The sequence below is a fragment of the Micromys minutus genome (assembly GCF_963924665.1).
Source record: "Micromys minutus genome assembly, chromosome: 24".
Lineage (NCBI taxonomy): Eukaryota > Metazoa > Chordata > Mammalia > Rodentia > Muridae > Micromys > Micromys minutus.
This window is the reverse complement of record NC_137959.1, coordinates 50,477,339-50,501,355: the sequence shown is the minus strand read 5'-3', so window position 1 is coordinate 50,501,355 and position 24,017 is coordinate 50,477,339. Positions and strand designations below refer to the sequence as shown.

At 37.2% G+C, this 24,017-nt stretch overlaps 1 protein-coding gene across 1 annotated transcript in view; it reads right to left on the bottom strand.

The window, feature by feature from the left end:
* LOC308436303 (coiled-coil domain-containing protein 7-like) overlaps positions 1-23,683 on the bottom strand; it is a gene marked incomplete at both ends in the record, with an annotated part of 99,885 nt that extends 76,202 nt beyond the window's left edge. Inside the window, 3 exons of the mRNA XM_080937162.1 lie at positions 8,908-8,991; positions 20,222-20,308; positions 23,414-23,683. Coding sequence (XP_080793288.1) covers positions 8,908-8,991; positions 20,222-20,308; positions 23,414-23,683 — 441 coding nt within the window. The remainder of the gene's footprint in view (positions 1-8,907; positions 8,992-20,221; positions 20,309-23,413) is intronic.
* Between the last annotated feature and the right edge of the window lie 334 nt (positions 23,684-24,017).

Here is a 24,017-nt window from a genome sequence, read left to right as displayed (position 1 = left end):
GCAAAGAGAAAGTATCCAAATTAACAAAATCAGAAAGGAAAGTGGAGAAATAACGACTGAAACTTAGGAAATTCAAGTAACCATCAGATCCTACTAAAAAAGCCTATACTCAACAAAGCTGGAAAATCTGGAGGAAATGGATGAATTCCTAGACAGAGACAAGATGCTAAAGTTAAACCAGGACCAGGTAAACCATTTAAATAATCCCATAACACCTAAAGAAATAGAAGCAGTCATCAAAAGCCTCCCAACCAAAAAAAAAAAAAAAAAAAAAAAAAAAAAAAAAAAAGCCTAGGTCCAGATGGATTCAGTGCTGAAATTTGTCAGACATTTATTGATGAAATAATACCAATACTCTCCCAACTATTCCACAAGATAGAGTCAGATGGAATACTACCTAAATCATTTTTGAGGCTACAATAACCCTCATTCCTAAACCACAAAGCCACCCTAAAAGGAAAAAGAACCTCAGACCAATCCCACTTATGAACATTGATGCAAAAATACTCAACGAAATCCTTGCAAATCCAAGAACACATCAAAATGATCATTCACCATGATCAAGTAGACTTCATCCCTGGGTTGCAGGAATGGTTTAAATGCAGAAATCCATCAATGTAATCCACCATATAAACAAACTTAAAGAAAAAAACCACATGGTCATCTCACTAGATGCTGAGAAATTATTTGATAAATTAAGTACCCCTTCATGTTAAAAGTCTTGGAAAGAACAGGAATCCAAGTCCCATACCTAAACATAATAAAAGCAATATACAGCAAACCAACAGCCAACATCAAACTTAACAGTGGGAAACTTGAAGCAATCCCACTAAAATCAGGGACTCGACAAGGCTGCCCACTCTCACCCTACCTATTCAACACCGTACTGGATGTCCTGTCCGGAGCAATTAGACAGCAAAAGAAAATCAAAGGGATACAAAATGGAAAGGAAGTAGTAAAAACATTACTCTTTGCAGATAACATGATAGTGTACTTAAGTGACCCCACAAATATCACCAGAGAACTCCTACACCTGATAAACAAGTTCAGCAAAGTGACTGGATATAAAATTAACTCAAACAAATCAGTGGCCTTCCTATATTCAAAGGACCAACATGTGGAGAAAGAAAGTAGGAAAAAGATACCCTACCTTAGTGTGACTCTAACTAAGGAAGTGAAGTTTCTGTATGACAAGAACTTCACACCTCTAAAGAAGGAAATTGAGGAAGATCTCAGAAAATGGAAAGATCTCCCATGCTCATGGATCGGAAGGATTAACCTTTTAAAAATGGCCATCCTACCAAAAGCAATCTACAGATTCAATGCGATCCTCATCAAAATTCCAACCCAATTCATCATTGAGTTGGGAAGAGCAATGTGCAATTTCATTTGGAATAACAAAAGACCTATAATTGTGAAACCCATCCTCAACAAGAAGAAAACTTCTGTGGGAATCACTGTCCCTGACCTCAAGCTATATTACAAGGTGTAGGGAGCCTTATTGGATTTGGAGACAAAGAGCCGCATCCTAAGATGGCACTGACTTCTGCTCTCTCTAACTAGTAAACACCCCAAGAGCGCATGCACGTGTATCAGGCCACATTACTGACCAATTATAATGATACACCTCAGCTGGTGGACAACAGGGAGGATAAAAGGAGAGAGCCTCCCGGGCACGGGGTTCCCCCTCCACAAAAACATCAAGAAAGGAGTCCTGAATAAACCGCTGAAAGAAGAATCTGGCTGTGTTGCGTCTTTTCCTTGAGGGATGAGGTTGGGCAGGACAAATGGTGCAGAAACCTGGGAATCGAACCAGAGGGGAGCCGCGAAGATTCAGAATTCTCAAGCGGTGTCAGGAGTGGTACAGGTAAGTTCCCTGGATTGGGACAATAAAGCTCTCTGGAATGGGACAATAAAGTTCCCTGGATTGGGACAATAAAGTTCCCTGGATTGGGACATTAAAGTTCCCTGGATAGGGACAATAAAGTTCCCTGGATTGGGACAATAAAACTCCCGGTAATTTGGGACAATGAAGCTCCCTGTAATTTGGGACAATAAAGCTCCCAGTAATTTGGGACTATAAAGCTCTCTGCAATTTTGGACTATAAAGTTCACAGATAGTGAACTATCTGAATGGATCACTTCCTCATACTTCCTCTGTTTGTAACAGTGTGGACAGTCATAGTGTTGATAGTGTTCTTCGTTTGCTGGTGCCATCTCCCTGCAGAATAAGGTTAGACTCGCTTGTTAGACTCGCTCATTAGTCTCATTAGGCTCACTTGGTCATGGTCCAAGAATCTGCACAAGTAGATAAGTGTGTCCGCAACAAGGGGAGTAACCAGAGCCATCCCATATCTCTGGCGCTCAAAGAATTGCTAAGAGAAAGAAAAGTGAAACTAAGCGAGAAAGGCATCCAAACATTTTTGTCTCAGTGTGATTTCCATGCTCCATGGTTTGTGGTCTTTGCGGACCTTAACCTTCCTTGTTGGGGCAAGTTAGAAAGAGACTTAGATAGGGCATATGAAGAAAACAGGTTAAAACCAGGTATGAGACCTATCTGGAAATTGATTAGTGCCTGTCTTGAAGACAGCCTCTGTAGCTCTGCTATTAAAAACAGCCAAAAGGTGCTCAGAGAATATCAGGAGAGCCACTCAGAATCTGGTGATAGTCATAGTGAGAGAAGGGAAACAAGGCATCATAAGAATAAAACAGCACAAAAGGATACATTGCCAAAAGATGAGACAGAAATTGCCTTGAGGCATGGGCTGCCTGGGAAAAGCCTGCAAATATTAAAACAGACAATGGTAAGGCTTATACTGGTGCAACTGTTGTTACATTCTTCAAATGAATGGGAGTCTCTGCTCAAGTCAGAACTTCTTGCAGTCAGAGCAGCATTGGAAAAGTTCCGAAGGTAATTTGGGACAATAAGGACCGCAGAGAAAAGCAGTAATAAGGTCTTGGGTATCAAGCAAGGATGTTTGCAGCAGCAGCAAACCGAAAGTAAAAGATTTAGGATGTGAACTTCTCAGCCTCATCCAATTTTTCTGGCTCTTTGATAAGAGCTACTCTTATCAAAGAAAACCTCAAAATGAAAAAGAGCACCCTAAAAAGGTTTTTAAATAAATGTGATACCATTGCACTCTGGTTCGCAGTCTCAGGAAGCCTAACTGTCCGGGGGAGCTGTTTGTGTTTTTCCCCAGGACCGGAGTGATCCTTTGTGGGTACCTGAATGGCTGATGAGAAAGCTGAAAGAAGACAAGAAAGATGCAGAAACTTCTGCTACTCCTGGCAATGGTGACACCCATCATGAGAGCTGAAGATGCCATCTTTTGGGGGGTGGCCAAGATCTGGCCAGTCCCCCTCCCTGTTTATTGCTATTCCCCTGTTTTACTGGTTTTCTTTTCTACTAATTGTGACTCTGGCCTACTCTGCATACAACCTGAACTCTCAGCAGAGCTTTACTCTGTCACGAATTTCTCCCTTGCTGACACCTTATGCTTTACCCTAGTTAATTTTAGTACAAACTGCATTTGGCTTTACAATAGTTCCCTCCACAATTGGCTAGACCCTTTGCAAGGTTCTAAGGTGTAGCTAACTTTCCTAAATGAGGCCCTGACACAGGTAACAAGCGGAATGACCTCCGGGTTGGGGTCTGGCAGTAATAATACTAAAATTAACATTACTACATTGATAATGGTTGGACATGGCCTGTGCCCATCAAACGAAGGAAAAATATTTTATAATTCCACTAAGCGTAAGATACTCCCATTCTGCCTCCCCATACAGAATTTCCCTCCTGAGCATACCTCTTGCCAGAGCCCTATCCAGAAACCAAAGCAGATAGCTCCAGGTTTTGAATTCTCCCTACCTCTAGGTAGAATGCTATTCACCTGGAATAGCACTGAAAGTAATGGATGGCCATGGTATCAATGGATCTTATCTAATGATAAGGGCGCCTTTACTACCCTAGAGCCTTTTTCTTTACTGACTACAATTTTTCTATTTACAATATTTCAGCCACAAGAGACAAGAAACTCAAACTCTCAAATATAAAGTTTAATAGTTTGTATGCTAATCATACTGTACGTGAGGCTGCAGTGTGTCTGCAAGCCCCCTTCTTTTTCTTATTGTTTCATCACAATAATAATTCTGATGCCCCTAATTGCAATACCTCCCACACACAATGCTATCTTATCAATTGCTGGCATGGACGTAATAACTCAGCTTTAATAGTCCAAGTGCCCACCTTTGTCCCAGTACCTGTCATAGCAGATCCAAAGCAATTTGCACTGCTACAACTTTTCTGCCAAAAGCGTGATTTTGGCATTACAGCAGCAATTATTTCTGCTATTGTGGCTGCAGCAGCTGTGGCCACAGCTGCAGCAGTAGCTATGGCTAATACAGAACAGACAGCTAGTGTAGTCAATAAAATTGTAGAAAAGACAGCTACAGTATTAGAGACACAAAGAAAAATAGATTCTCATATAGTATCACGTATTCTCTCTTTAAACCAAAGAGCTGATTTACTACAACATCAGCTAGATCAATTCCATCAGCTGATAACCCTCTCTTGTGTGCATTCTCTAAATGGTTTGTGCATTATCCTCTATTCAGCTGAGAATTGGACCTATTATAGACACCAGTCACAGGCAATTAGTAATTATCTAAAAGGCAACTGGTCCTTGCAGGCAGAAAACATTACTAACCAACTTTCGTTTGAAATAGTGACCCTCAATAACACAAAAGTTAACCTTCCTACTGCTCAGTCTATTTTAAATTGGCTACAAAAATCATTCAGTTTTATTAAGGAGTGAGCAGGGATGGGAGTGCTCATATCCATGCTCCTCCTGGCCTGTCTAGTATGCTGTTGGTGTTTCTGTAAAATACGGTGCGAACAGCGCCAAACTGAAGCGGTCATGGTACAAGCTATGCAAGCTCTTGAAAATTCATGTCACCAGCAGCTTGGTTAGCTGCTTTAAAAAATTAGTTTTGGACATGGCACATGGGTTGTCAGGCGGAGCACTGCACAGAGAATAGTTGAATTCCAGCTAGACATTCTCTGGGAAGTATATCCAACTAGATGGGGGTTTCAGTGTCCTAGTGTTCCCCCCCCCCCAGAAAAAACAACACGGGAGCTGGCCAGAATCTCAATGGGTGATGAGCCTAGCTGTGGTACTGAGTAAGGCCCCTAAAATTTTGCACATGGGGAGTTTGGACCTCTGCCTCCACCCATGCAAACAATGCCAATGGAATTGTAAAGTTATGTTACTTCTAAGCTTTGCATAGATAGTCACTAATTGAGAGAGGCTTAACTTCCACAATCTCCTAAAGAAATGTCATCTGGCCCCTACCCTTTCATCCCTGGGTTCTTGGGAGGAATGATAAACTGACCCAAGGTAGTCATACTCACTGATGGGCAACTTCCTCTAGCCCCTGACCAACCTAAGACACGGAGCCTTGAGGGCGACAAGGTAATCCTATGATGGGTAAGGCTTAGGTTCAAGAGGTCGATCCTAAGACAGAGATGGCTACATCCTGAATAACAGGCCGGTCAAATACACCTCTGCCCAGTTTTTCCCCAGAGATCATAGTAGCTTTTTAAAAAAAGAAAAAAGGGCGATATGTAGGGAGCTGTATTGGATTTGGAGACAAAGGGCCTCACCCTAAGATGGCACTGGCTTCCGCCCTCTCTAACTGGTAAACACCCCAAGAGCGCATGCACCTGTATCACCTCACTTTACTGACCAATTATAATGATACACCTCAGCTGCTGGACAGCAGGGAGGATAAAAGGAGAGAGCCTCCCAGGTACTGGGTTCCCCCTTCACAAAAGCATCAAGAAAGGAGTCCTGAATAAATTGCTGAGAGAAGAATCTGGTTGTGTTGCATCTTTTCCTTGAGGGACGAGGTTGAGCACATGGTACTGATACAGAAATAGGCACATGGATCAATGGAATAGAATAGAAGATCCAGAAATGAACCCTCACATATATGGTCACCTGAATTTTGACAAAGGAACAGTAAACATCCAATGGAAAAAGAACAGCCTATTCAACAAATGGTGTTGGTCCAACTGGCACTCAGCATGTAGGAGAATAAAAATAGACCCTTTCTTATCTCTTTGTACAAAGCTCAAGTGTAAATGGATCAAAGATCTCCACATTAAACCAGGTACACTGAAATTATTAGATGAGAAAGTAGGGAAAACTTTAGAACACATAGGCACAGGGGAAAATTTCCTGAACAGAACACCAATGGCTCATCCTCTAAGGCCAAAGAGTGACAATTGGGACTTAATGAGATTGCAAAGTTTCTGTAAGGCTAAAGACATCGTCAAGAAAACAAAACGGCAGCCAACAGAGTGGGAAAAGATCTTTACCAATCCCACATCAGATGGAGGTCTAATATCCAAGGTATACAAAGAACTCAAAAAGCTAGACACCAGAGAATCAAACAACCGTGTTAAAAATGGGATACAGAGCTATACAAAAAGTTCTCAATTGAGGAATATTGAATGACTGAGAAACATCTAAGGAAGTGCTCAACATCCTTAGCCATCAGGGAAATGCAAATCCAAACAAGCCTGAGATTCCACCTCACACCAGTCAGATTGGCCAAGATCCAAAACTTAGATGACAGCAGATGCTGGAGAGGATGTGGAGAAAGAGGAACACTTTTCCACTGTTGGTGGAGTTGTAAACTGATATAACCACTCTGGAAATCAGTCTGGTGATTTCTCAGAAAATTGGACATAATACTAACTGAAGATCCAGCTATTCCACTTCTGGTCATATACCCCAGAGACACTCCAATCTACAACAAAGACACATGCACCACAATGTTCATAGCAGCTCTATTTATAATAGCCAGAAGCTGGAAAGAACCCAGATGTCCTTCAGTAGATGAATGGATACAAAAATTGTGGTACATTTACACAGTGGAATATTACTCAGCAATCAGAAGCAATGACTTAATGAAGTTCTTAAGAAAATGGTTGCATCTAGAGAATATCATCCGGAGTGAGATAACCCAGGCACAAAAGAACAGACATAATATGCAGTCACTGATAATGGGACACTAACTCCAGAAAGCTCTGAACACCAAAGAAACAACTCACAGAGTGTGTGAAGTTCAAGAAATAAAAAGAAAAAGAAAAAAAAAACTTTATGCTCAATTCTTACACACCAAGAAAACTTTGACTAATTCCAGGTTACATCCTGTTTATATGTATTTTTGCTCATTGTAACTAGTAAGACCTTAATGGACACTGTCAAACCATTGAAAAAAAAGCCAAGCACTGACCAAAATCTATTCTTATACTTTTATGCAACAATGATTAGAATTTGTTCATTCATCTTTGTTTTTTTTAAAATAAAGTTGTTCAAAATAAAATAAAATAACATCAAGTGAAGATAAAAAAAAAAAGTTGTTAAAAAAAGAATAGAATAATGGGACCTCATGAAAATCCAAACTTCTGTAAGGCCAAGGACACTGTCAAAAGGACAAAATGGCAACCAACATATTGAGAAAGTATCTTTACCAATCCTACATCTAATAGAATGCTAGTATCTAATATATAACAAAAATCAAAACTTAAGAAGTTTGAGTCTGTAGAATCAAATAATCTTATCAAAAATGGGGTACAGAGCTACACTGAGACTTCTCAACTCAGAGATATGGAATCGCTGAGAAGCAACTAAAGAAATGATCAGCATATCATTCTTATCTAGTAATGTGACATGGTTTAGTAGCATTTCCGGGTCTCTAAAATCAACTAAAATGATACAATATATTTTTATTTATTTATGAGCTATTTGTGCATTTTCTTCTTGCCTTTTTATGTCATAATTATTTATCTTTCAGTTAATCAGATACAGATCTATAATAATCATGATAATCTATCAGCTCTAAATAATTTAAATGTTTTGCTTATATGATATTTTTATGTTCTATTCTATCTGTGGGTTTTTAAAATAGAATTGTGCTTTAATTTAATTTATTTTAGTTAATCAGTCTTTCTTAATATGTCTTGTATTTCTTTGTCATTGTGATTTTTATTTTGATGACCCTTGTGTTTATCAATGGCTAGATTGCCTAAATAGCAAGCTCCATTAATTTATTCATCTCCATCCTTCATCACAGTATAAGGCTTATAGATGTACACCAACTAGATTTTAAATAGATGTTGAAGATCTACCTCAGATCTTCATGCTTATGCAACAGGCAGACACTTTATCAATGAAACCTTCTCTTCATCTTCTGGGTTCTCTTCTTGTTCTATAGGTCTATAGTTCCATCTTCATATGGTAAAATGTTGTTTGGATTACTGAAAACTTTAAATTTGAAAAGTTGTTTTTTCAATTATAAATGAACATAAATAATGTTAGAAGTGTTTAAAAGGGTAAATATTTAAATTGAAAATATAAACAAAAAGTAGTAAGAACATTTGTATCAGATAATGTAATGTGCAAAGCAGAAGCACAAAATAGGAGACATTGAGACAAAACAGTCATAGGAATTATGAAACACATACCCAGAAAAGGAAATGGGAGATGGAGAAAAGGCAAAGACAAATTAAAGTAGAACTTAGTGGTTTCTTTAAAAACTCATTTGTGTCACATGACTTATTTCTGGAAGCTGTCTTGTGGGAGAGCATTTGATGCTTTGCTGAAAACAGACATTCAAGAAGGCGTTTGATATTTAGAAAGAAATCAAAGAAAGTTATCAAATATAAATATCTACATTGAGAATAAAAAAAATTTAAAAAAAACCCTTCTTTCTAGTGACTTTTGTAATTCTCCAAAAGATTGATTCTAGGTTAATAATGCTTACTGTATATCACATCACAGTTTCTACAACCAACACAAACTCTCATATTTTGCACTGGGCATGACTTGGAATACATACGGTACGTTCTTCCTTAACTGCTTCTTCCAGCTGAGCTGCAAATTGTGAACAGCACAACAAGAATGAATTCATATCATCACCAACCTTCCAAAAAGAACCACAAAACAGAGTTACTTTTAATTTTGGAGCCTACTTGTATATCCACTTATTTCTTAATCTATTTAACTGTATTTGGAAAATATTTTGATTTCTGATGCTTCAAATTTGGGTCACAAGAATTCATGTTTCACATGTGATCCCAGAAAACCCTCCTAGAAATGAATATGAATTGTGGAAGGAAGAATATCCTGAGAGTGATGACATAGTATGTTTTCCTCTTCTCATCTATACAACTGCAGAGACTCTAGCAGCCCAACCCTACACTCCTGCTTTTAGGATGGTCTAAAGAAAAGAACTCCTGCGTTACCATGAATAGAATTGCACATTAGAAAGTAATGTATGACTATGGATGAAGCTCAGTGGTAGACCAGTTGTCTGGTAAACCCTAACATCACAAAAGTAGAATAGACTGTGAACTACAATTTTTGACTGTAAATATACTTGCAATATCTGTAGTCTTTTCAATGTTACCTACTAGTTGCCAATCATCAATACAGTGCAATAATTAAATATCTTCTGATAGATATTTCTATATCAAAAAACCAACCCTCATTAAATCAATTTTACACACTTATTTCCAGTTAATATTCTCACAGAAAGTATTCACTGAAGATTAACCATTAATATATTCACAAGAACAAAACTGATGTATTATTCCTGAACTTAGAAGACTGAGGCAGGAGATTTCAAGTTTCAGGCCAGATTGAATTCCAGAGAATATTCAAGGGAACTTAGTTACAGTTTGTCTCAAAAAATTTAAGACAATTTTATTTGTGTATTTATGTGTCTGTATGCATGCATGTCATATTATCTATGAGGAGATTCAGGAACCAAAATTTGTTTTCTATGTTCATTCCAAGGATTGAACTTGCTTCATCAGGCTTGGTGGCAAGCACCTTTACCCACTGAACACCTTGCAAGACCTCGAAAATTTAAAGAAGTGGTAGAGTGCTTCTCAACCACAATTTAGGGCATGATTTCAAATCTTAGTATTAAAACAGACAGACAGACATTGGAAGAATTATCCTGGAGAGTTAAAAATGCATAGAGAAGATTAACTGGGCACAAATATAAAGACATTCATTCCATTACACCATTTTACTTAATTGCCACAAAATAAAGATCAAATTTATGAGGTTTTTAGTTTACTGAAGAAAGGCCACTACAACAGAAGAACAAGAGAATTAAGCAGATATGCTAAAGAGTGATAATGATAATTTGTGTACTATGTAATTTAAACTAGTTTAAGAGAGAATACAAGTATAATTTGGGATACATAATTGGCAGTACCAATGGTTTTTATACTAGGGAAACTAAAGAACTTCCATCATAATATTAAGTAGGTTGCAAGAAAACAAAGAAGGTTGTAGGCATAGGCTAGGGTCACTGAAGTAAGTTCAGGACCTGACACCTATACAGATAAAAAATCAGAATTATAACAATAGGTGTCATAATTACCAATGAATACTTCTAGTTGCATATTATACATAGGTTTTTAATATTAACAGAACTTCATTATTGCTTGAAATAGTTATATATATCCACTACTACTAAGATTATGATAGTAGGTAAAAGTTTCCAGTCCCAAAACAATGACTATAATGGTTAGATATACTGAAAGGTGCAACAGTGGCACTTATATTCTATGGTAACCCAACACTATCTAATTTGACTGAAAGTCTTCTAAGTAGGACAGAATTTATCCCAGTACTGTAAACCTGGCTAACTCCCTATGGCTGGTGAGTTCCTGGATTTTGAGGAGAATGCCCTAAACATTCTATATATATATAAATTCATATAAATGCCCTATATATAATTTCAACATATAAATGCCCTATATATAATTTCAAACCTCATCTAATACATCTTACACAAAGAGAGATAAACATTTTATAACACTTCCAAGAAGCTTATTTTGCAACAGACAGGAAACCATCATAGCTACCCACAAACTAGCATAGCAAAGAGCAACTGACCATAGGTTGCTCATCTCCAGCCAATACATCTACAACACAACCCCCACAAATAATGCATAGGGAACATTGTAGAAGAGGGAGGAAATGTGCTGCAAGAGCAAGAGGACCAGGATATGTGCTGTGAAATAATATCCTTCATACTATACAGGAAGCTGTTCCACAACATATTAACAATATAGTTGCCTCAACAAGACATGAAAAATGCCACCACCAGCTAATATGACAATGCAGATGAGGAAAATCTTACAGGGCTCTATTCCTAAATGAAGAGATGTAGGCAATAAATAGGTACTGAGTGAGGGAAGCTAATTTTTTTCCAGAGATGAGCCCTCTGAGAGGTGATTCAATCCCTAGTACCCTACCCTAAAAACATTTTCAAAGGAGCAGTACTAAAGTAATTCAGTGGGCTGTGTATAAACCACTGTATGATTATTGTGTATATAAACCTATTTTTTCTTACAAATTTATTTTAAGAAAAGAGATACATGTACAGATTTTTAAAGTATTTTGGCATAAATCTATATGAATATATTTTTGTCAGTACTTGATTTTTTTAAAGTTTTGGTAGTATGCATTGAAATCTTACTAGTTATCAAGAGCATAAAGTACATGTAAAACAAAATATAGCATGGAAATAGTCAAAGTTTTATTGGTGTGTATAGATTAACCATAATGATTTTTAAATACCAAAAATTGCCACAAGGCTATCTTTTTAGCTCTTGAGTTATTCATGATTTAAGGTCTAGGTGTACCCCACTGTGACTGGGTGCTATACACTTGTTGGATTGTTTTTTTCTAAAAACGATTGAGGCTTTGACTTTTTGGCCTTTCTTTTTTTGAACTTCATATGATCTATGAATTGTTTCTTGGGTATGTAGAGGTTTCTGGGGCTAGTATCCAATTATCAGTGACTGCATATATATCTGTTCTTTTGTGATTGAATTACTTCACCCAGGATGATATTCTCTAGATACATTCATTTTCCTAGGAATTTCGTAAGGTCATTGTTTCTAGTAGCTGAGTAGTACTCTATTGTGTAAAAATACCACAATTTTTGTATTCATTAATCTACTGAAGGACATCAGGGTTCTTTCCAGATTCTGGCTATTATAAATAAGGCTGTTATGAACATGGTGGAACATGTGTGCTTGTTATATGGTGGAGCATCTTGGGGGTATATGCCCAGAAGTGGAATAACTGGGTTTTCAGGTAGTACTATTTCCAATTTTCTGAGGAATCACCAGACTGACTTCCAGAGTGGTTGTACCAGCTAACAATTCCAACCACAGTGGAGAAGTGTTTCTCTTTCTCTGCATCTTCACCAGCATCTGTTGTCATCTGAGTTTTTGATCTTAGCCATTCTGACTGGTGTGAGGAGGAATCTCAGGGTTGTTTTGATTTGCATTCCCCTGACAGCTAGAGATGTTGAGCACTTCCTAGATGCTTCTCAGCCATTGGGTATTCCTCAATTGAGAATTCTTTGTTTAGCTCTGTACCCCATATTTTAGTTGGATTGTTTGATACTCTGGAGTCTAACTTCTTGAGTTCTTTGTATATATTGCATATTAGACCTCTATCAGATGTGGGATTGATAAAGATCTTTTCCCAATATGTTGGCTGCCATTTTATTTTCTTGACAGTGTTCTTAGACTTACAGAAACTTTGCAAACTCATTAAGTCCCATTTCTCTATACTTGGTCTTAGAGCAAAAGCCATTGGTGTGCTGTTCAGGAAAATTTTTCCTGTGCCTATGTGTTCTAAGGTTTTCCCTAATTTGTCTTCTAATAGTTTTAGTTTACCTGTTTTAAAGTGGAGATCTTTGATCCACTTGCACTTGAGCTTTGTACAAGGAGATAAGAAAGGATCTATTTTCATTCTTTTGCATCCTGAGCACCAGTCGAGCCAACAGCACTTGTTGAAGAGGCTGTCCTTTTTCCATTGAATTTTTTCAGCTCCTTTGACAAAAATCAATGCACAATAAGTGTGATAGTTCATTTATACATCTTCTATTCTTTTCCATTGATCTACTTCCTATCTCTTTACCACTACCATGAAGTTTTTAACACAATTGCCTTGTAATACAGTTTGAGGAAAGGGCTGGTGATTTCTGCAGATGTTTTCTTGATATTGAGAATAGATTTTGATAATATGTTTTTTGTTATTCCAGATAAATTGGCAATTTGCTCTTTCCAACTCTATAAAGAATTGAGTTGGAATTTTGATGGGGATTGCATTGAATCTGTAGATTGCTTTTGGTAAGATGGCCACTTTTACAATGTTGAACATTCCAATCCATGAGCATGGGAGATCTTTCCATGTTCTGAGATCTTCATTTTCCTACCTCAGAGATCTGAAGTTCTTGTCATATAGGTTCTTCTCTTGCTTAGTTAGAATCCCATCAAGGTATTTCATAGTTTTTGTGACTATTGTGAAGGGTATCATTTCCCTAACTTTTTTATAAGCATGTTTGTCCTTTGGGTAGAGGAAGGATACTGATTTGTTTGAGTTAATTCTATATCCAGGCACTTTGCTGTGAAAGTTCTGTGGTAGAATTTTTGGGGTCATTTAAGTATACTGTAATTCCATCTGAAAATAGTGATATTTTTACTTCTTCCTTTCCAATTTGTATCCATTGATTTTCTTTGGCTCTCTAATTACTCTGGCCAGGACTGTCAGTACTATGTTGAAGAGGTAGGGGGAGAGTGGGCAGCCTTGTCTAGGTCCTGATTTTAGTGGAATTGCTTCAAGTTTCTCAACATTTAGTTTGATGTAGGCTATTGGTTTCCTGTATGTTGCTTTTATTATGTTTACGTATGGGCCTTGGATTCCTGATTTTTCCAAGATTTTTAACATGAAGGGGTGTTGAATTTTGTCAAATGCTTTCTCAGGATCTAGTGAGATGACCATGTGGTTTTTTTTCTGTGAGTTTTTTTTTTAAATATGGTAGATTACATTGATGGATTTTCAGATATTAAACCATCCCTGCATTCCAGGGATGAAGCCTACTTGATAATGGTGAGTGATTGTTTTGATGTGTTCTTGAATTCGTTTTGCAAGATTTTTATTGAGTATTTTTACATCAATGATCATAAGGGAGATTGGTCTGAAGTTCTCTTTCCTTGTAGGGATTTTGTGTGGTTTAGAGATGACAGTTATTATAGCTTTTAAGGATGTGTTGGGTAGTGTTCTATCTGACTATTTTGTGGAATAGTTTGGAGAGTATTGATATTAGGTCATCAATAAATTCCTGATAGAATTCTGCATTGAACCCATATGGTCCTGGGTTTTTTTTTTGGGGGGGGGAGCTTTTGATGATTGCTTCTATTTCTTTAGGTGTTATGGGATTATTTAAATGGTTTATCTGGCCCTGTTTAAACTTCAAAATATGGTATCTGTCTAGAAATTTATTTCTTCCAGATTTTCCAGTTTTGTTGAGTATAGGCTTTTGTAGTAGGATCTGATGATTTCTTAAATTTCCTAAATTTCAGTTGTTATGTTTCCACTTTCATTTCTGATTTTGTTAATTTGGATACTCTCTCTTTTCCCTCTAGTTAGGCTGTTTTAGGGTTTATCAATCTTGTTAATTTTCTCAAAGAACCAGCTCTTGGTTTTGTTGATTGAATGAATGGTTCTTTTTGTTTCTACTTGGTTAATTTCTGCTCTGAGATTGATTATTTTTTTTGCTGTCTACTTTTTTTGGGTGTATATGCATCTTTTTGTTCTAGAGCTTTCAACTCTGCTGTCAACTTGCTAGCTTATGCTCTCTCCAGTTTCTTTTTGGAAGCACTGAGAGCTATAAGTTTTCCTCTTGTATTGCTTTCATTGCATCCCATAGGTTTGGGTATCTTTTGCTTTCATTTTCATAAATTCTAGGAAATCCTTAATTTCTTTCTTTATTTCTTCTTTGACCATGGTATCGTTGAGTATTGCATTGTTCAGCTTCCATTTGTATGAGTGCTTTTTGTTGTTTTTGTTGTTATTAAAGACCAGCCTTAGTCCATGGTGATCTGATAGGATGAAAGGTAGTATTTCAATCTCCTTATATGTATTGTGACTTGTTTTGTGACCGACTATATGGTCAATTTTGGAAAAGGTGCCATGAGGTGCTGAGAAGAAGGTGTAGTATTTTGTTTTTGGATGAAATTTTCTGTAGATGTCTGTTAATTCCAATTGGTTCATAACCTTTGCTTAGTTTACTGTGTATCTGTTCAGTTTCTTCTTTTATGATCTGTCCATTGATGAGAGTGGGGTGTTAAAGTCTCCCACTGTTATTGTGTGTGGTGCAATGTGTGTTTTGAGTTTTAGTAGGTTTCTTTTATGAATATGGGTGCTCTTGTATTTGGAGCATATATGTTAAGGATTGAGATTTATCCTGATAAATTTTCCCTATAATGAGTAAAAACTGACCATCCTTATCTTTTTTGATAACTTTTGGTTGAAAATCTACTTTAATCAATATTAGAATAGCTACTCCAGCTTTTTCTCTTGGGGCTATTTGCTTAAAAGGTTTTTCCCAGCCTTTCACTCTGAGATAGTTTCTGTCCTTGTCTCTGAGATGAGTTTCCTATATGCAGCAAAATGCTGAATTCTGTTTATATATCCAGACTATGTCACTTTATTGGGGAATTGAGTCCATTTATGTTAACAAATATTAATGAATGATTGTTGTTTTCTTCTATTTTTGCTGTTAGATGTAGAATTATGTTTGCGTGTCTTTCTTCTTCTGGTTTTCTTGCTTAGTTATTTTCTTGCTTTTTCTAGGATGTAGTTTCCCTCCTTGTATTGAGTTTTCTTTCTATTATTTTTTGTAGGGCTGGATTTGTTTTCAGATATTGTGTAAATTTAGATTTGTCCTGCAATATCTTGGTCTCTCCATATGTGGTGATTAAGAGTTTTGGTGGGTATTGTAACCTGGGCTGACATTTGTGTTCTCTTAGTGTCTGTATGATGTTTGTCCAGGATATTCTACTGTTCATAGTCCCTGTTGAGAAGTCCAGTGTAATTCTGATTGATCTGCCTTCATATGTTACATGTCCTTTCCCCTTAATGCTTTTAGTATTCTTTCTTTGTTTTGAACACTTGGTGTTTTGATTATCATGTGTCAGGAAGAGTTTCCTTTCTGGTCCAATCTATTTGGGGTTCTGTAGGCTTCTTTTATGCTCATGGTCATCTCATTCTTAAGAGTAGGAAACTTTTCTTCTATAATTTTGATGAAGATATTTACTGTGCCTTTCAGTTACTATTCTTTACCCTCTTCTATTCCTATTATCCTTAGGTTTGGTCTTCTCATTGTGTCCTGGATCTCATGCACATTTTGGGTTAGGAGCTTTTTGGTTTTTGCATCTTTTCTGACTGTTTTGTCTATGTTTTCTATGTTGTGTTCGACCCTTGAGATTCTCTCTTCCATCTCTTGTAGTCTGTTGGGAAATGCTTGCATCTGTGACTCCTGATTTCTTTTTCAGGTTTTCTATCTCCAGCGTTGTCTCTTTTTGTGTTTCCTTTATTGTTTCTATTTCCATTTTTAATTCCTTCATCTGTTTGGTTTTGTTTTCCTGTAGTTCTTTGAGTGATTTTTGTGTTTCCTCTTTAAGAGCTTCTATTTGTTTATGTGTGTCCTCCCATGCTTATTTAAGGAAGTTATTCATGTGCTTCTCGAAGATCTCCATCATAATTGTCAAGTATGATTTCAAGTCTGATACTTCTTTATCTGGAGTGTTTGGAAATCCACTACTTGCTGTGGTGGGAGAGGTGGGTTCTGATGTTGCCAGGTTGTCTTGGTTTTCATTGCTTAAGTTCTTTCATTTTTCACTTACCATCTTGTTATCTGTGATTATACATGATCTTGTCAGAGACTGGCACCTGTCTCTCCTGTGGATTTGAGGACTTGTGGACTCAGGAAGAAAATTGCTTCTGGGTGTTCAGTGAATTCTGGCGGCAGTGACTCAGCACTGTCTTTTGGGCTCAGGTGTGGAAGCTCTTATGATGCTGCCCCACAGGTCCTGAGTACTACTGGTGGGGACCTGGCTCTTTCTCTTAGCTATAACGGACCCTTTTCAGAGAGCACAGTACTCTCTGCTCTCTGAGAACTCCCAGTGTGATTTCCCTGGGCTTATGTGCCAGCCTTACCTCTGGTCCAGTCCTGTGGAGGTGATCTTCAAGCACTGCCTTTCCAGGGCAGACCTGATTCTCTCTGATAAAGGCCTGGGCCTTACTGTGTGCTAGAAAGGAACCTTTTCCACAGGCACTGCCAAGCACTCTCTGTGCTCTGGTTACTCACTGTACAACTTCACCAGGCCTGTGCCCAGGATCTCTGTTAGTCCAGGTGGAAAAGAGCCAGTGTGGTTAGTCCATGAGCACAGCTTTTCTGGGCAGATCCCAAGTTCCTCTGACAGAGGCCCGGCCCTTACTGTGGGCCAGAGGGGAACATTTTCTGCGACCATCGCCTAGCCCTCTTTGCACTCCGGTTACTCATGGCTCAATCTCCTATATAAAACTTTTAAATGTATTTATTTTAGAAAAAAATTTTATAGCTCTCAAAATTTATTACATAATATGTGATGAATGCACAATATTTTTTCTTTTTCTAAGAAGGACTGAGGCTTTCACATTTTGGCACAAACCATATATATATATATATATATATATATATATATATATATATATATATATATATATATATGAGATAAAATACTAACTAAAAAATAAGCAGCCATGAATTTGCGGGAGTGTATGGTAGGACTTTAGGAGAGGAGAAGAAGGGAGAAAGGTTGCAAATATGATAGTCACATATGAAATTCTAACAAAAATAAGACTAAAAATAAAAACAAGACCAAGTAAAAGTACTGAAATTAACATACAACAAAGATGTATTAAAATTCAGCACCTCTAAAGATTGGCATGTGTCCCAAGATGTTTTAAAAGACAAAACCACATTGCTTAATAACACTGGTACAAATATCCCTAGGAAGGAGGCAAAGGTCTCATTTAGCACTGAAATGTAAAAAGAAAGGAGATACATTAACTCCAGTGCTATTGTAACAAAAAAAGACAGAAAAGAAAAACTAAAAAAAATTACTTCCATACTTTTCAGTGAGGAAACAAAAAATAAGACAACATAAAATTTGAGGAACTAAATTCCACACAACTATTTCCAAATAAACAACGTCTCAAAGCCCAACCTATCTAAAGTAAGCATGGAGGAAGCAGGATGGTCTTAGCTATATACAATCACAAAACACTCTGGTATGGACAGACAGAATATGTGAGGTGAACAAAAACCAGCTAGCATTCTTCAGTCTTTTCAGGCTATTGCAGAAAGATTTCCTCCGATTTGAAACATTTCTTCCATGATGGAAGAAGGCAGATCCTTAGTCTCAGGAAGTGAGCAAAATCTATAAATTCAAGTATGCCCTGAAACTTGAAAGACTGATCTTTCCTCTATGTTAGATATGCTCTAACAATTTCTGGGGTGAGGAAACTCTGATCCATAAACTGAGTTTATTTATGTGTGAAAGTCATGGAGTGGCCAATGTTCTTACTACTACCTGATAATACAGCACAACTTAAGAACAGTGTGACCATGAAAATTGGCTTTCCACTTCCCAAACCAAGAGCAAATCATTAGACTAAGTCGAGAGAAGTACTCGGTAAAAGTAGCTGGTCCTTACATTCTTCTTGATTGTATTGTTGGGGCTAAGCATGGAATTGCACTTTTAACCTTCTCTGAACACAGCTCCTGGAATGCAACAAGGACTTTGTTTTCACCACTATTATCTACTACAAACCACTGTAAGTCTAGATAAGAAATTAAGAAGCATTCAAACTGGAATAATGAGTGGAAGAAATTAAAGTATCTGGTGAGAACAATATAATTATTCCTTCAATAAATTAGGACAAAATTCTAATAATTAAATGATACAGAGACTAGCATCACAAGATCAAAGATCATCATAAACAACAAACCTAGCCTGTCACTCATACCAAATGTGTAGAAACTAAAGTTTTAAACATAATGTCATTAACAATTCCTCCAAACTAAGACAAATAAATCATGTAAAAGATCTAAACAGTATGTACATTTAAATTCTGGTGAACAAAATTAAATTCAATACAAATAAATAAATAAATAGATAAAGACATTAAACAGATTTATAGGAAGGCTTAACCCAGGTGTATTATTAGATAGCCCAAATGAATCCATTATAAAACTAGTTATAAATAAAAGGATAATATGCTATGTTTGAAGAGTAGAAATGGTGATTGGCAATATGGCTAAGAGAAAAAAGGGACAGGCCTGGTAACCTAAATTTGATCCCTAGAACACATGCAAAGGAGAAAGAATAAAACTAACTCCACTGTTATTCATTGACTTCTACATATATGCTATGACACATACAGCTGTTCATACATACATCATAACAATAAAAAAGTTGAAAACTTCATGTGAAAATATTAAATGAGTCAAATGTATGTAAAAGAGGGCTTGCAAGATGACTCAGCAGTTAAGGGTGCCTGATGCCCTCTCAAAAAGATCGGAATTCACTACCCAGCACCCTCATTGGATGGCCTACAACCTCCTGTCACTTTAGCCCAATGCCTTTTTCTGGCATCTGCAGGCACCACCATGTATGTGCATATTTATACATGCATACATGTACACATATACATAAATCAAAAATTTTAAACACATTAAGAGATTAAAACAAACAAACAAACAAACAAGCAAAAACAAGAAACAAGAAATAACCAACTTAAGAAGAACCATGTTGTTAATAGGTGAAGTACAACAACATACTAAATCTCAAAACCCTTTTTATTTTTTACCTTAAAGTTTAGAAAAGAGAATAATTTTTAAAACTTACATTTTCTTATTTATCTAGGGGAGAGGCTCATGTTTGCTTATAAAATTCTATACATGGAGGTCAGAATAAAACTTTTAAGAATTGGCCCTCTCCCTGTCATGTAGGAGCCAAAGACTGAACTCAAGTTGTCAGGCTTAATGGCAGGCATATTTACCCACTGAACCATTTACATAGAAGCAAGACTATAAAGAATAGATGACTAATAATTAAGACAGAAGGAATTAGCTCAGGCTGAAAATATTAACACTCATCTATAAAATGTCACAAGAGAATCTTTGTGTAGAAAATGATTGATTCAGACAGTGTGTGTAAATTCTGATTGTGAGAGCTAACCCTTTCTATCACTTAATTTATTTCATTAGCATTATATATACATACAGACAAGCCTTCTGCTTCAGGTTTTTCTGCTGTTTTTTTTCCATCTTCATTGAAAGCTCCATAGGTTTCTTCCAAGGTAGAAACAACCTAAAAATTGCAAAGCAAATTGCATGTATTCATAGTCAAAATGCTAAAATGGTCACACCATGATCTAACTGATGTCACTTTATTGCTAGTGGCCACAATATAAGCTTTCTACCTTTTGACTCCTCACTCATTGTGAAAGAGATGTCCTTTGACAAATGTCAAAGAGTAGGACTGGATGGGTGGTTTTGAGGAGCACTCCTGTAGAGGCAGTGGGAGGAAGGGTGGGATCATAAGTTTTTAGAGGAGAAACCCTAAAGGGGTATAACATTTGAAATGTAAATAAACAATATAACCAATAAAATCTTTTAAAATGTGGTACATCTACACAATGGAATGCTGTTCAGCTATTAAAAACAAAGTCATCATAAAATTTGCAGGCAAATGGATAGAACTTGTGGATATACATCATCCTAAGTGAGGTAACCCAGAGCCAGATAGACATGTATGGCATGTATTCATTTGTAAGTGAAAATTAGTGAGAAAGTATAGGATAACCACACAAATAATACACAGACTCAAAGAAACTGTGTAAGAAAAAGGTCGCAAGAGAGGATTCATGACTTACTCAGAAGGGAAACTAAATAGTTACCTGAGGTGAATGGAGAAAGGGAACTGGGTAGGAGAGGATGTGAGGAGAAGAACGGTGATGGGGATCAAGTGTAGGGTTAAGGGGTGAGAGAGGCCTAGGAGCAAAAATGGAAATCAGGTTAAGGGGCATTTTTGGTGACTAGCTAGAGCCCTAAAATGAGAGAGAATATTGGGAGTCTGTGGGGGTGATGAGCTTAGATTCCTACCAGAGAGGGATATAAAGACTGAAATGACCACCTCCTATAGCCAGACAGTATTTCCTCAATTCACCCACAGACACTTCAACCCCAAATTTGTCTGGCCCACAAGATGTACAGGGATAAAGATGGAACAAAGATGGAGGGAACAACCAATCAATGACTGTCCCAAGTTGAGGAGCTTCCCATGTGAGAGAGACAACTTCTGGTCCTATTAATTATACTCTGCTGTGCTTGCAAACAAGAACCTAGCATAACCGTCTCCTGAGAGGCTTCATCCAGCAGTAGACTGAAGCAGATGCAGAAATCCACAGCCAAATATCATGTTGAGCCAAGGGAGTCTTGTAGAAGAGTGGGGCATAGAAGTGGGAAAGCCAGAGGGGGTTCAAGGAAACCTACAAGAAGGCCTACAGTGTCAAGTAACCTATACTATAGGGGCTCACAGAGCTTGTACCACAAACCAGGAAAAATGCAGAAGCCAGACCTAGACACCTTACACATTTGTAGCAAACTAACAGATTGATGTTCATGTGGTTGCCTTAACAAGTATAACAGAGGCTGTCATAATCTTTGATCAACACCACTGGATTATCTGTTCCACTATTTGGACTGCCTGGTTGACCTCAGTGAAGGAGAGACCTGCTGGCACAAATGCCACAGGGTGTTGTGGTACCCTGGGGGGCACAATGAAGGCAGGAATTTGTAAAGGTGGGACTGGGAGAAAAGGAGGGAAGAAGCTGTAATCTGAATGTGAAATGAATATTAAACATTTTTTAAAAAAAGAAACATAAAGATCAGAAAGCAATAAGTATCAAAAGACATTCTTCACAATAGCAAACTGTGAGCTAGCAGGTATTTTAGAAGTATTATAAACTATAATATCTTTAATTTGGTGTCTTCCAACATTGTGCTTTCTTAAAACCTATTTACATCTCGACTGTCAACTATTATGTAAAAAATAAAATAAAGAAATATCAAGTGGAGAATCTTGTCTTGTTCTTCATGCTTGAAGTGCAGACAAGAATTACTACAACTTGCATGAGATTTCTTTCTTTTTCTTTTCTTTTCTTTTTTTTTTTGTTCTTTGTATCTTCTTGTTTTATATTTATTTTTGGATATTCTCTGTTTTTACATTTCAGATATTATCCCCTTTCCACCCAGTCATATCCCCCATCTCTCTCCCATTGCCTCCATGAAGATGCTCCCACTCTCAACCAACCTCTCCCACCTCAATGCCTTGGCATTCTCCTATAATGGGGAAAATGAGCCTTCACTGAACCAAAGGCTTCTTCTCTCATTTGTGCCTGAGAATGCTACCTTCTGCTTCATATGCACCTGGAGTCATGGGTCTCTTTATGGGAACTAATTGGTTGGTGTTTTAGTCTGGGAGCTGTGTTGGGTTTGGTTAGTTGATAATTTTGTTTTTTCCCATGGGGTTGTAGACCCTTTCAGCTCCTTCAGTCCTTTCTCTATCCCTTTTATTGGTGTCCCCATATTCAGTCTGATGAGATTTCAAGATGTCTATACCCACAAAGCCCTGTTTGGAATGGTGGTCTTAGCCTGACATTTAGAAATTTTATTTTAAGGAAGTCAAAAAAAGATTTTTATTTCAGAAAGTATTCTGAATGTAGAACTTCTGCTTTCTACATTCAGGAATTCTAGTATATGGTTGTTAGGGATCACGTGAGGGCTTATATATGCTTTAACTGAGGGAATGGCATCATTACCAGGTAATGCCTTTTTGGAATAAGTGTGTCACTGTGGGTGTTGGCTTTAAGACCCTCATTGTAGCTTCAGGGAAACCAGGCATCTCTTATTTTCCTTTTGATTAAGAGCTGAAACTCTCAGTTTTTCCAGTTCCATGTCTGCCTGGATGATGCCATGTTCCTGCCCTGATGATAATAGAATAAACCTCTTAATCTAAAATCCAGCCCCAATTAAATGTTGTCCTTTATATGAGTTGTCTAGGTCATAGTATTTATGTACTACAGTAAAACCCTAAGAGAAACTACTTTAAGTTATAGCCACTCTGGACATTGGCTACCTAATGAGTTCCTCTATAATACATTCCATGTAAGTTTTCATGGTTAACTGCCAGAGGAACTGCACATGTCTCACACAAGTTCAGTCATTAAATACTGTTCCCAAATTCCTTCTGATTTCTCTCCCCATGCTGTATCTAAAAAAATTTTATCACTGGCATAATGATACACTAATTCCATCATAACTATAGATGATTCTCCTGTTACATAACAGCAAATCCCCAAACTAGTAACCATATTAGGAATTATCACGATAGAAAATCCAGAAAATACCTTACCATCTGCAAGTTATTGGCTATCCTCCTGACCATTTCAGCATCTGATAAGTCTTTCATCGTAGTTGATGGTATTGGCAAGGCATATCGTACAATTGACTCTCCTGTGGGTGGAGACCTCAGGACCATTGGTTCAATTTTATCTTGTGCCGACGTGGCATTATGTTTTTCTTTTGGCTTAGGTGATGAAATCAGTAGTCCTTTCTTATAAGGTAATTCTGGAACACTTGTCAATTTCTTACTAGTGATTGGTGAATGTTTTGCTCGTTTCATTTTTGTGGTTGATTTAGCTTCCAAATTATGTGTGAAAAATTCAGTACCTCCCTGTGAATAAAATGTCAAGACATTCAAAGGAAAAACACACACTGTTCATTTATTATATTAACAAAGTTATTTAATGAAAGTCATACACTATGTTTGTTCTATCATTATGGCACAGTATCAGGCTCTTCCGATGACATTGTTATGGGGTGAGTACAAGCAGTTGGGTACAGGCTCATATAACAGCTACTTGTTTTCCAAATTTGGTACTATTTTCTGAGGTGACAGAAACCTTAGGAGGTATGGCCTAGCAGAAGGAAATTGATAAGTGAATGCTGACTTTGAA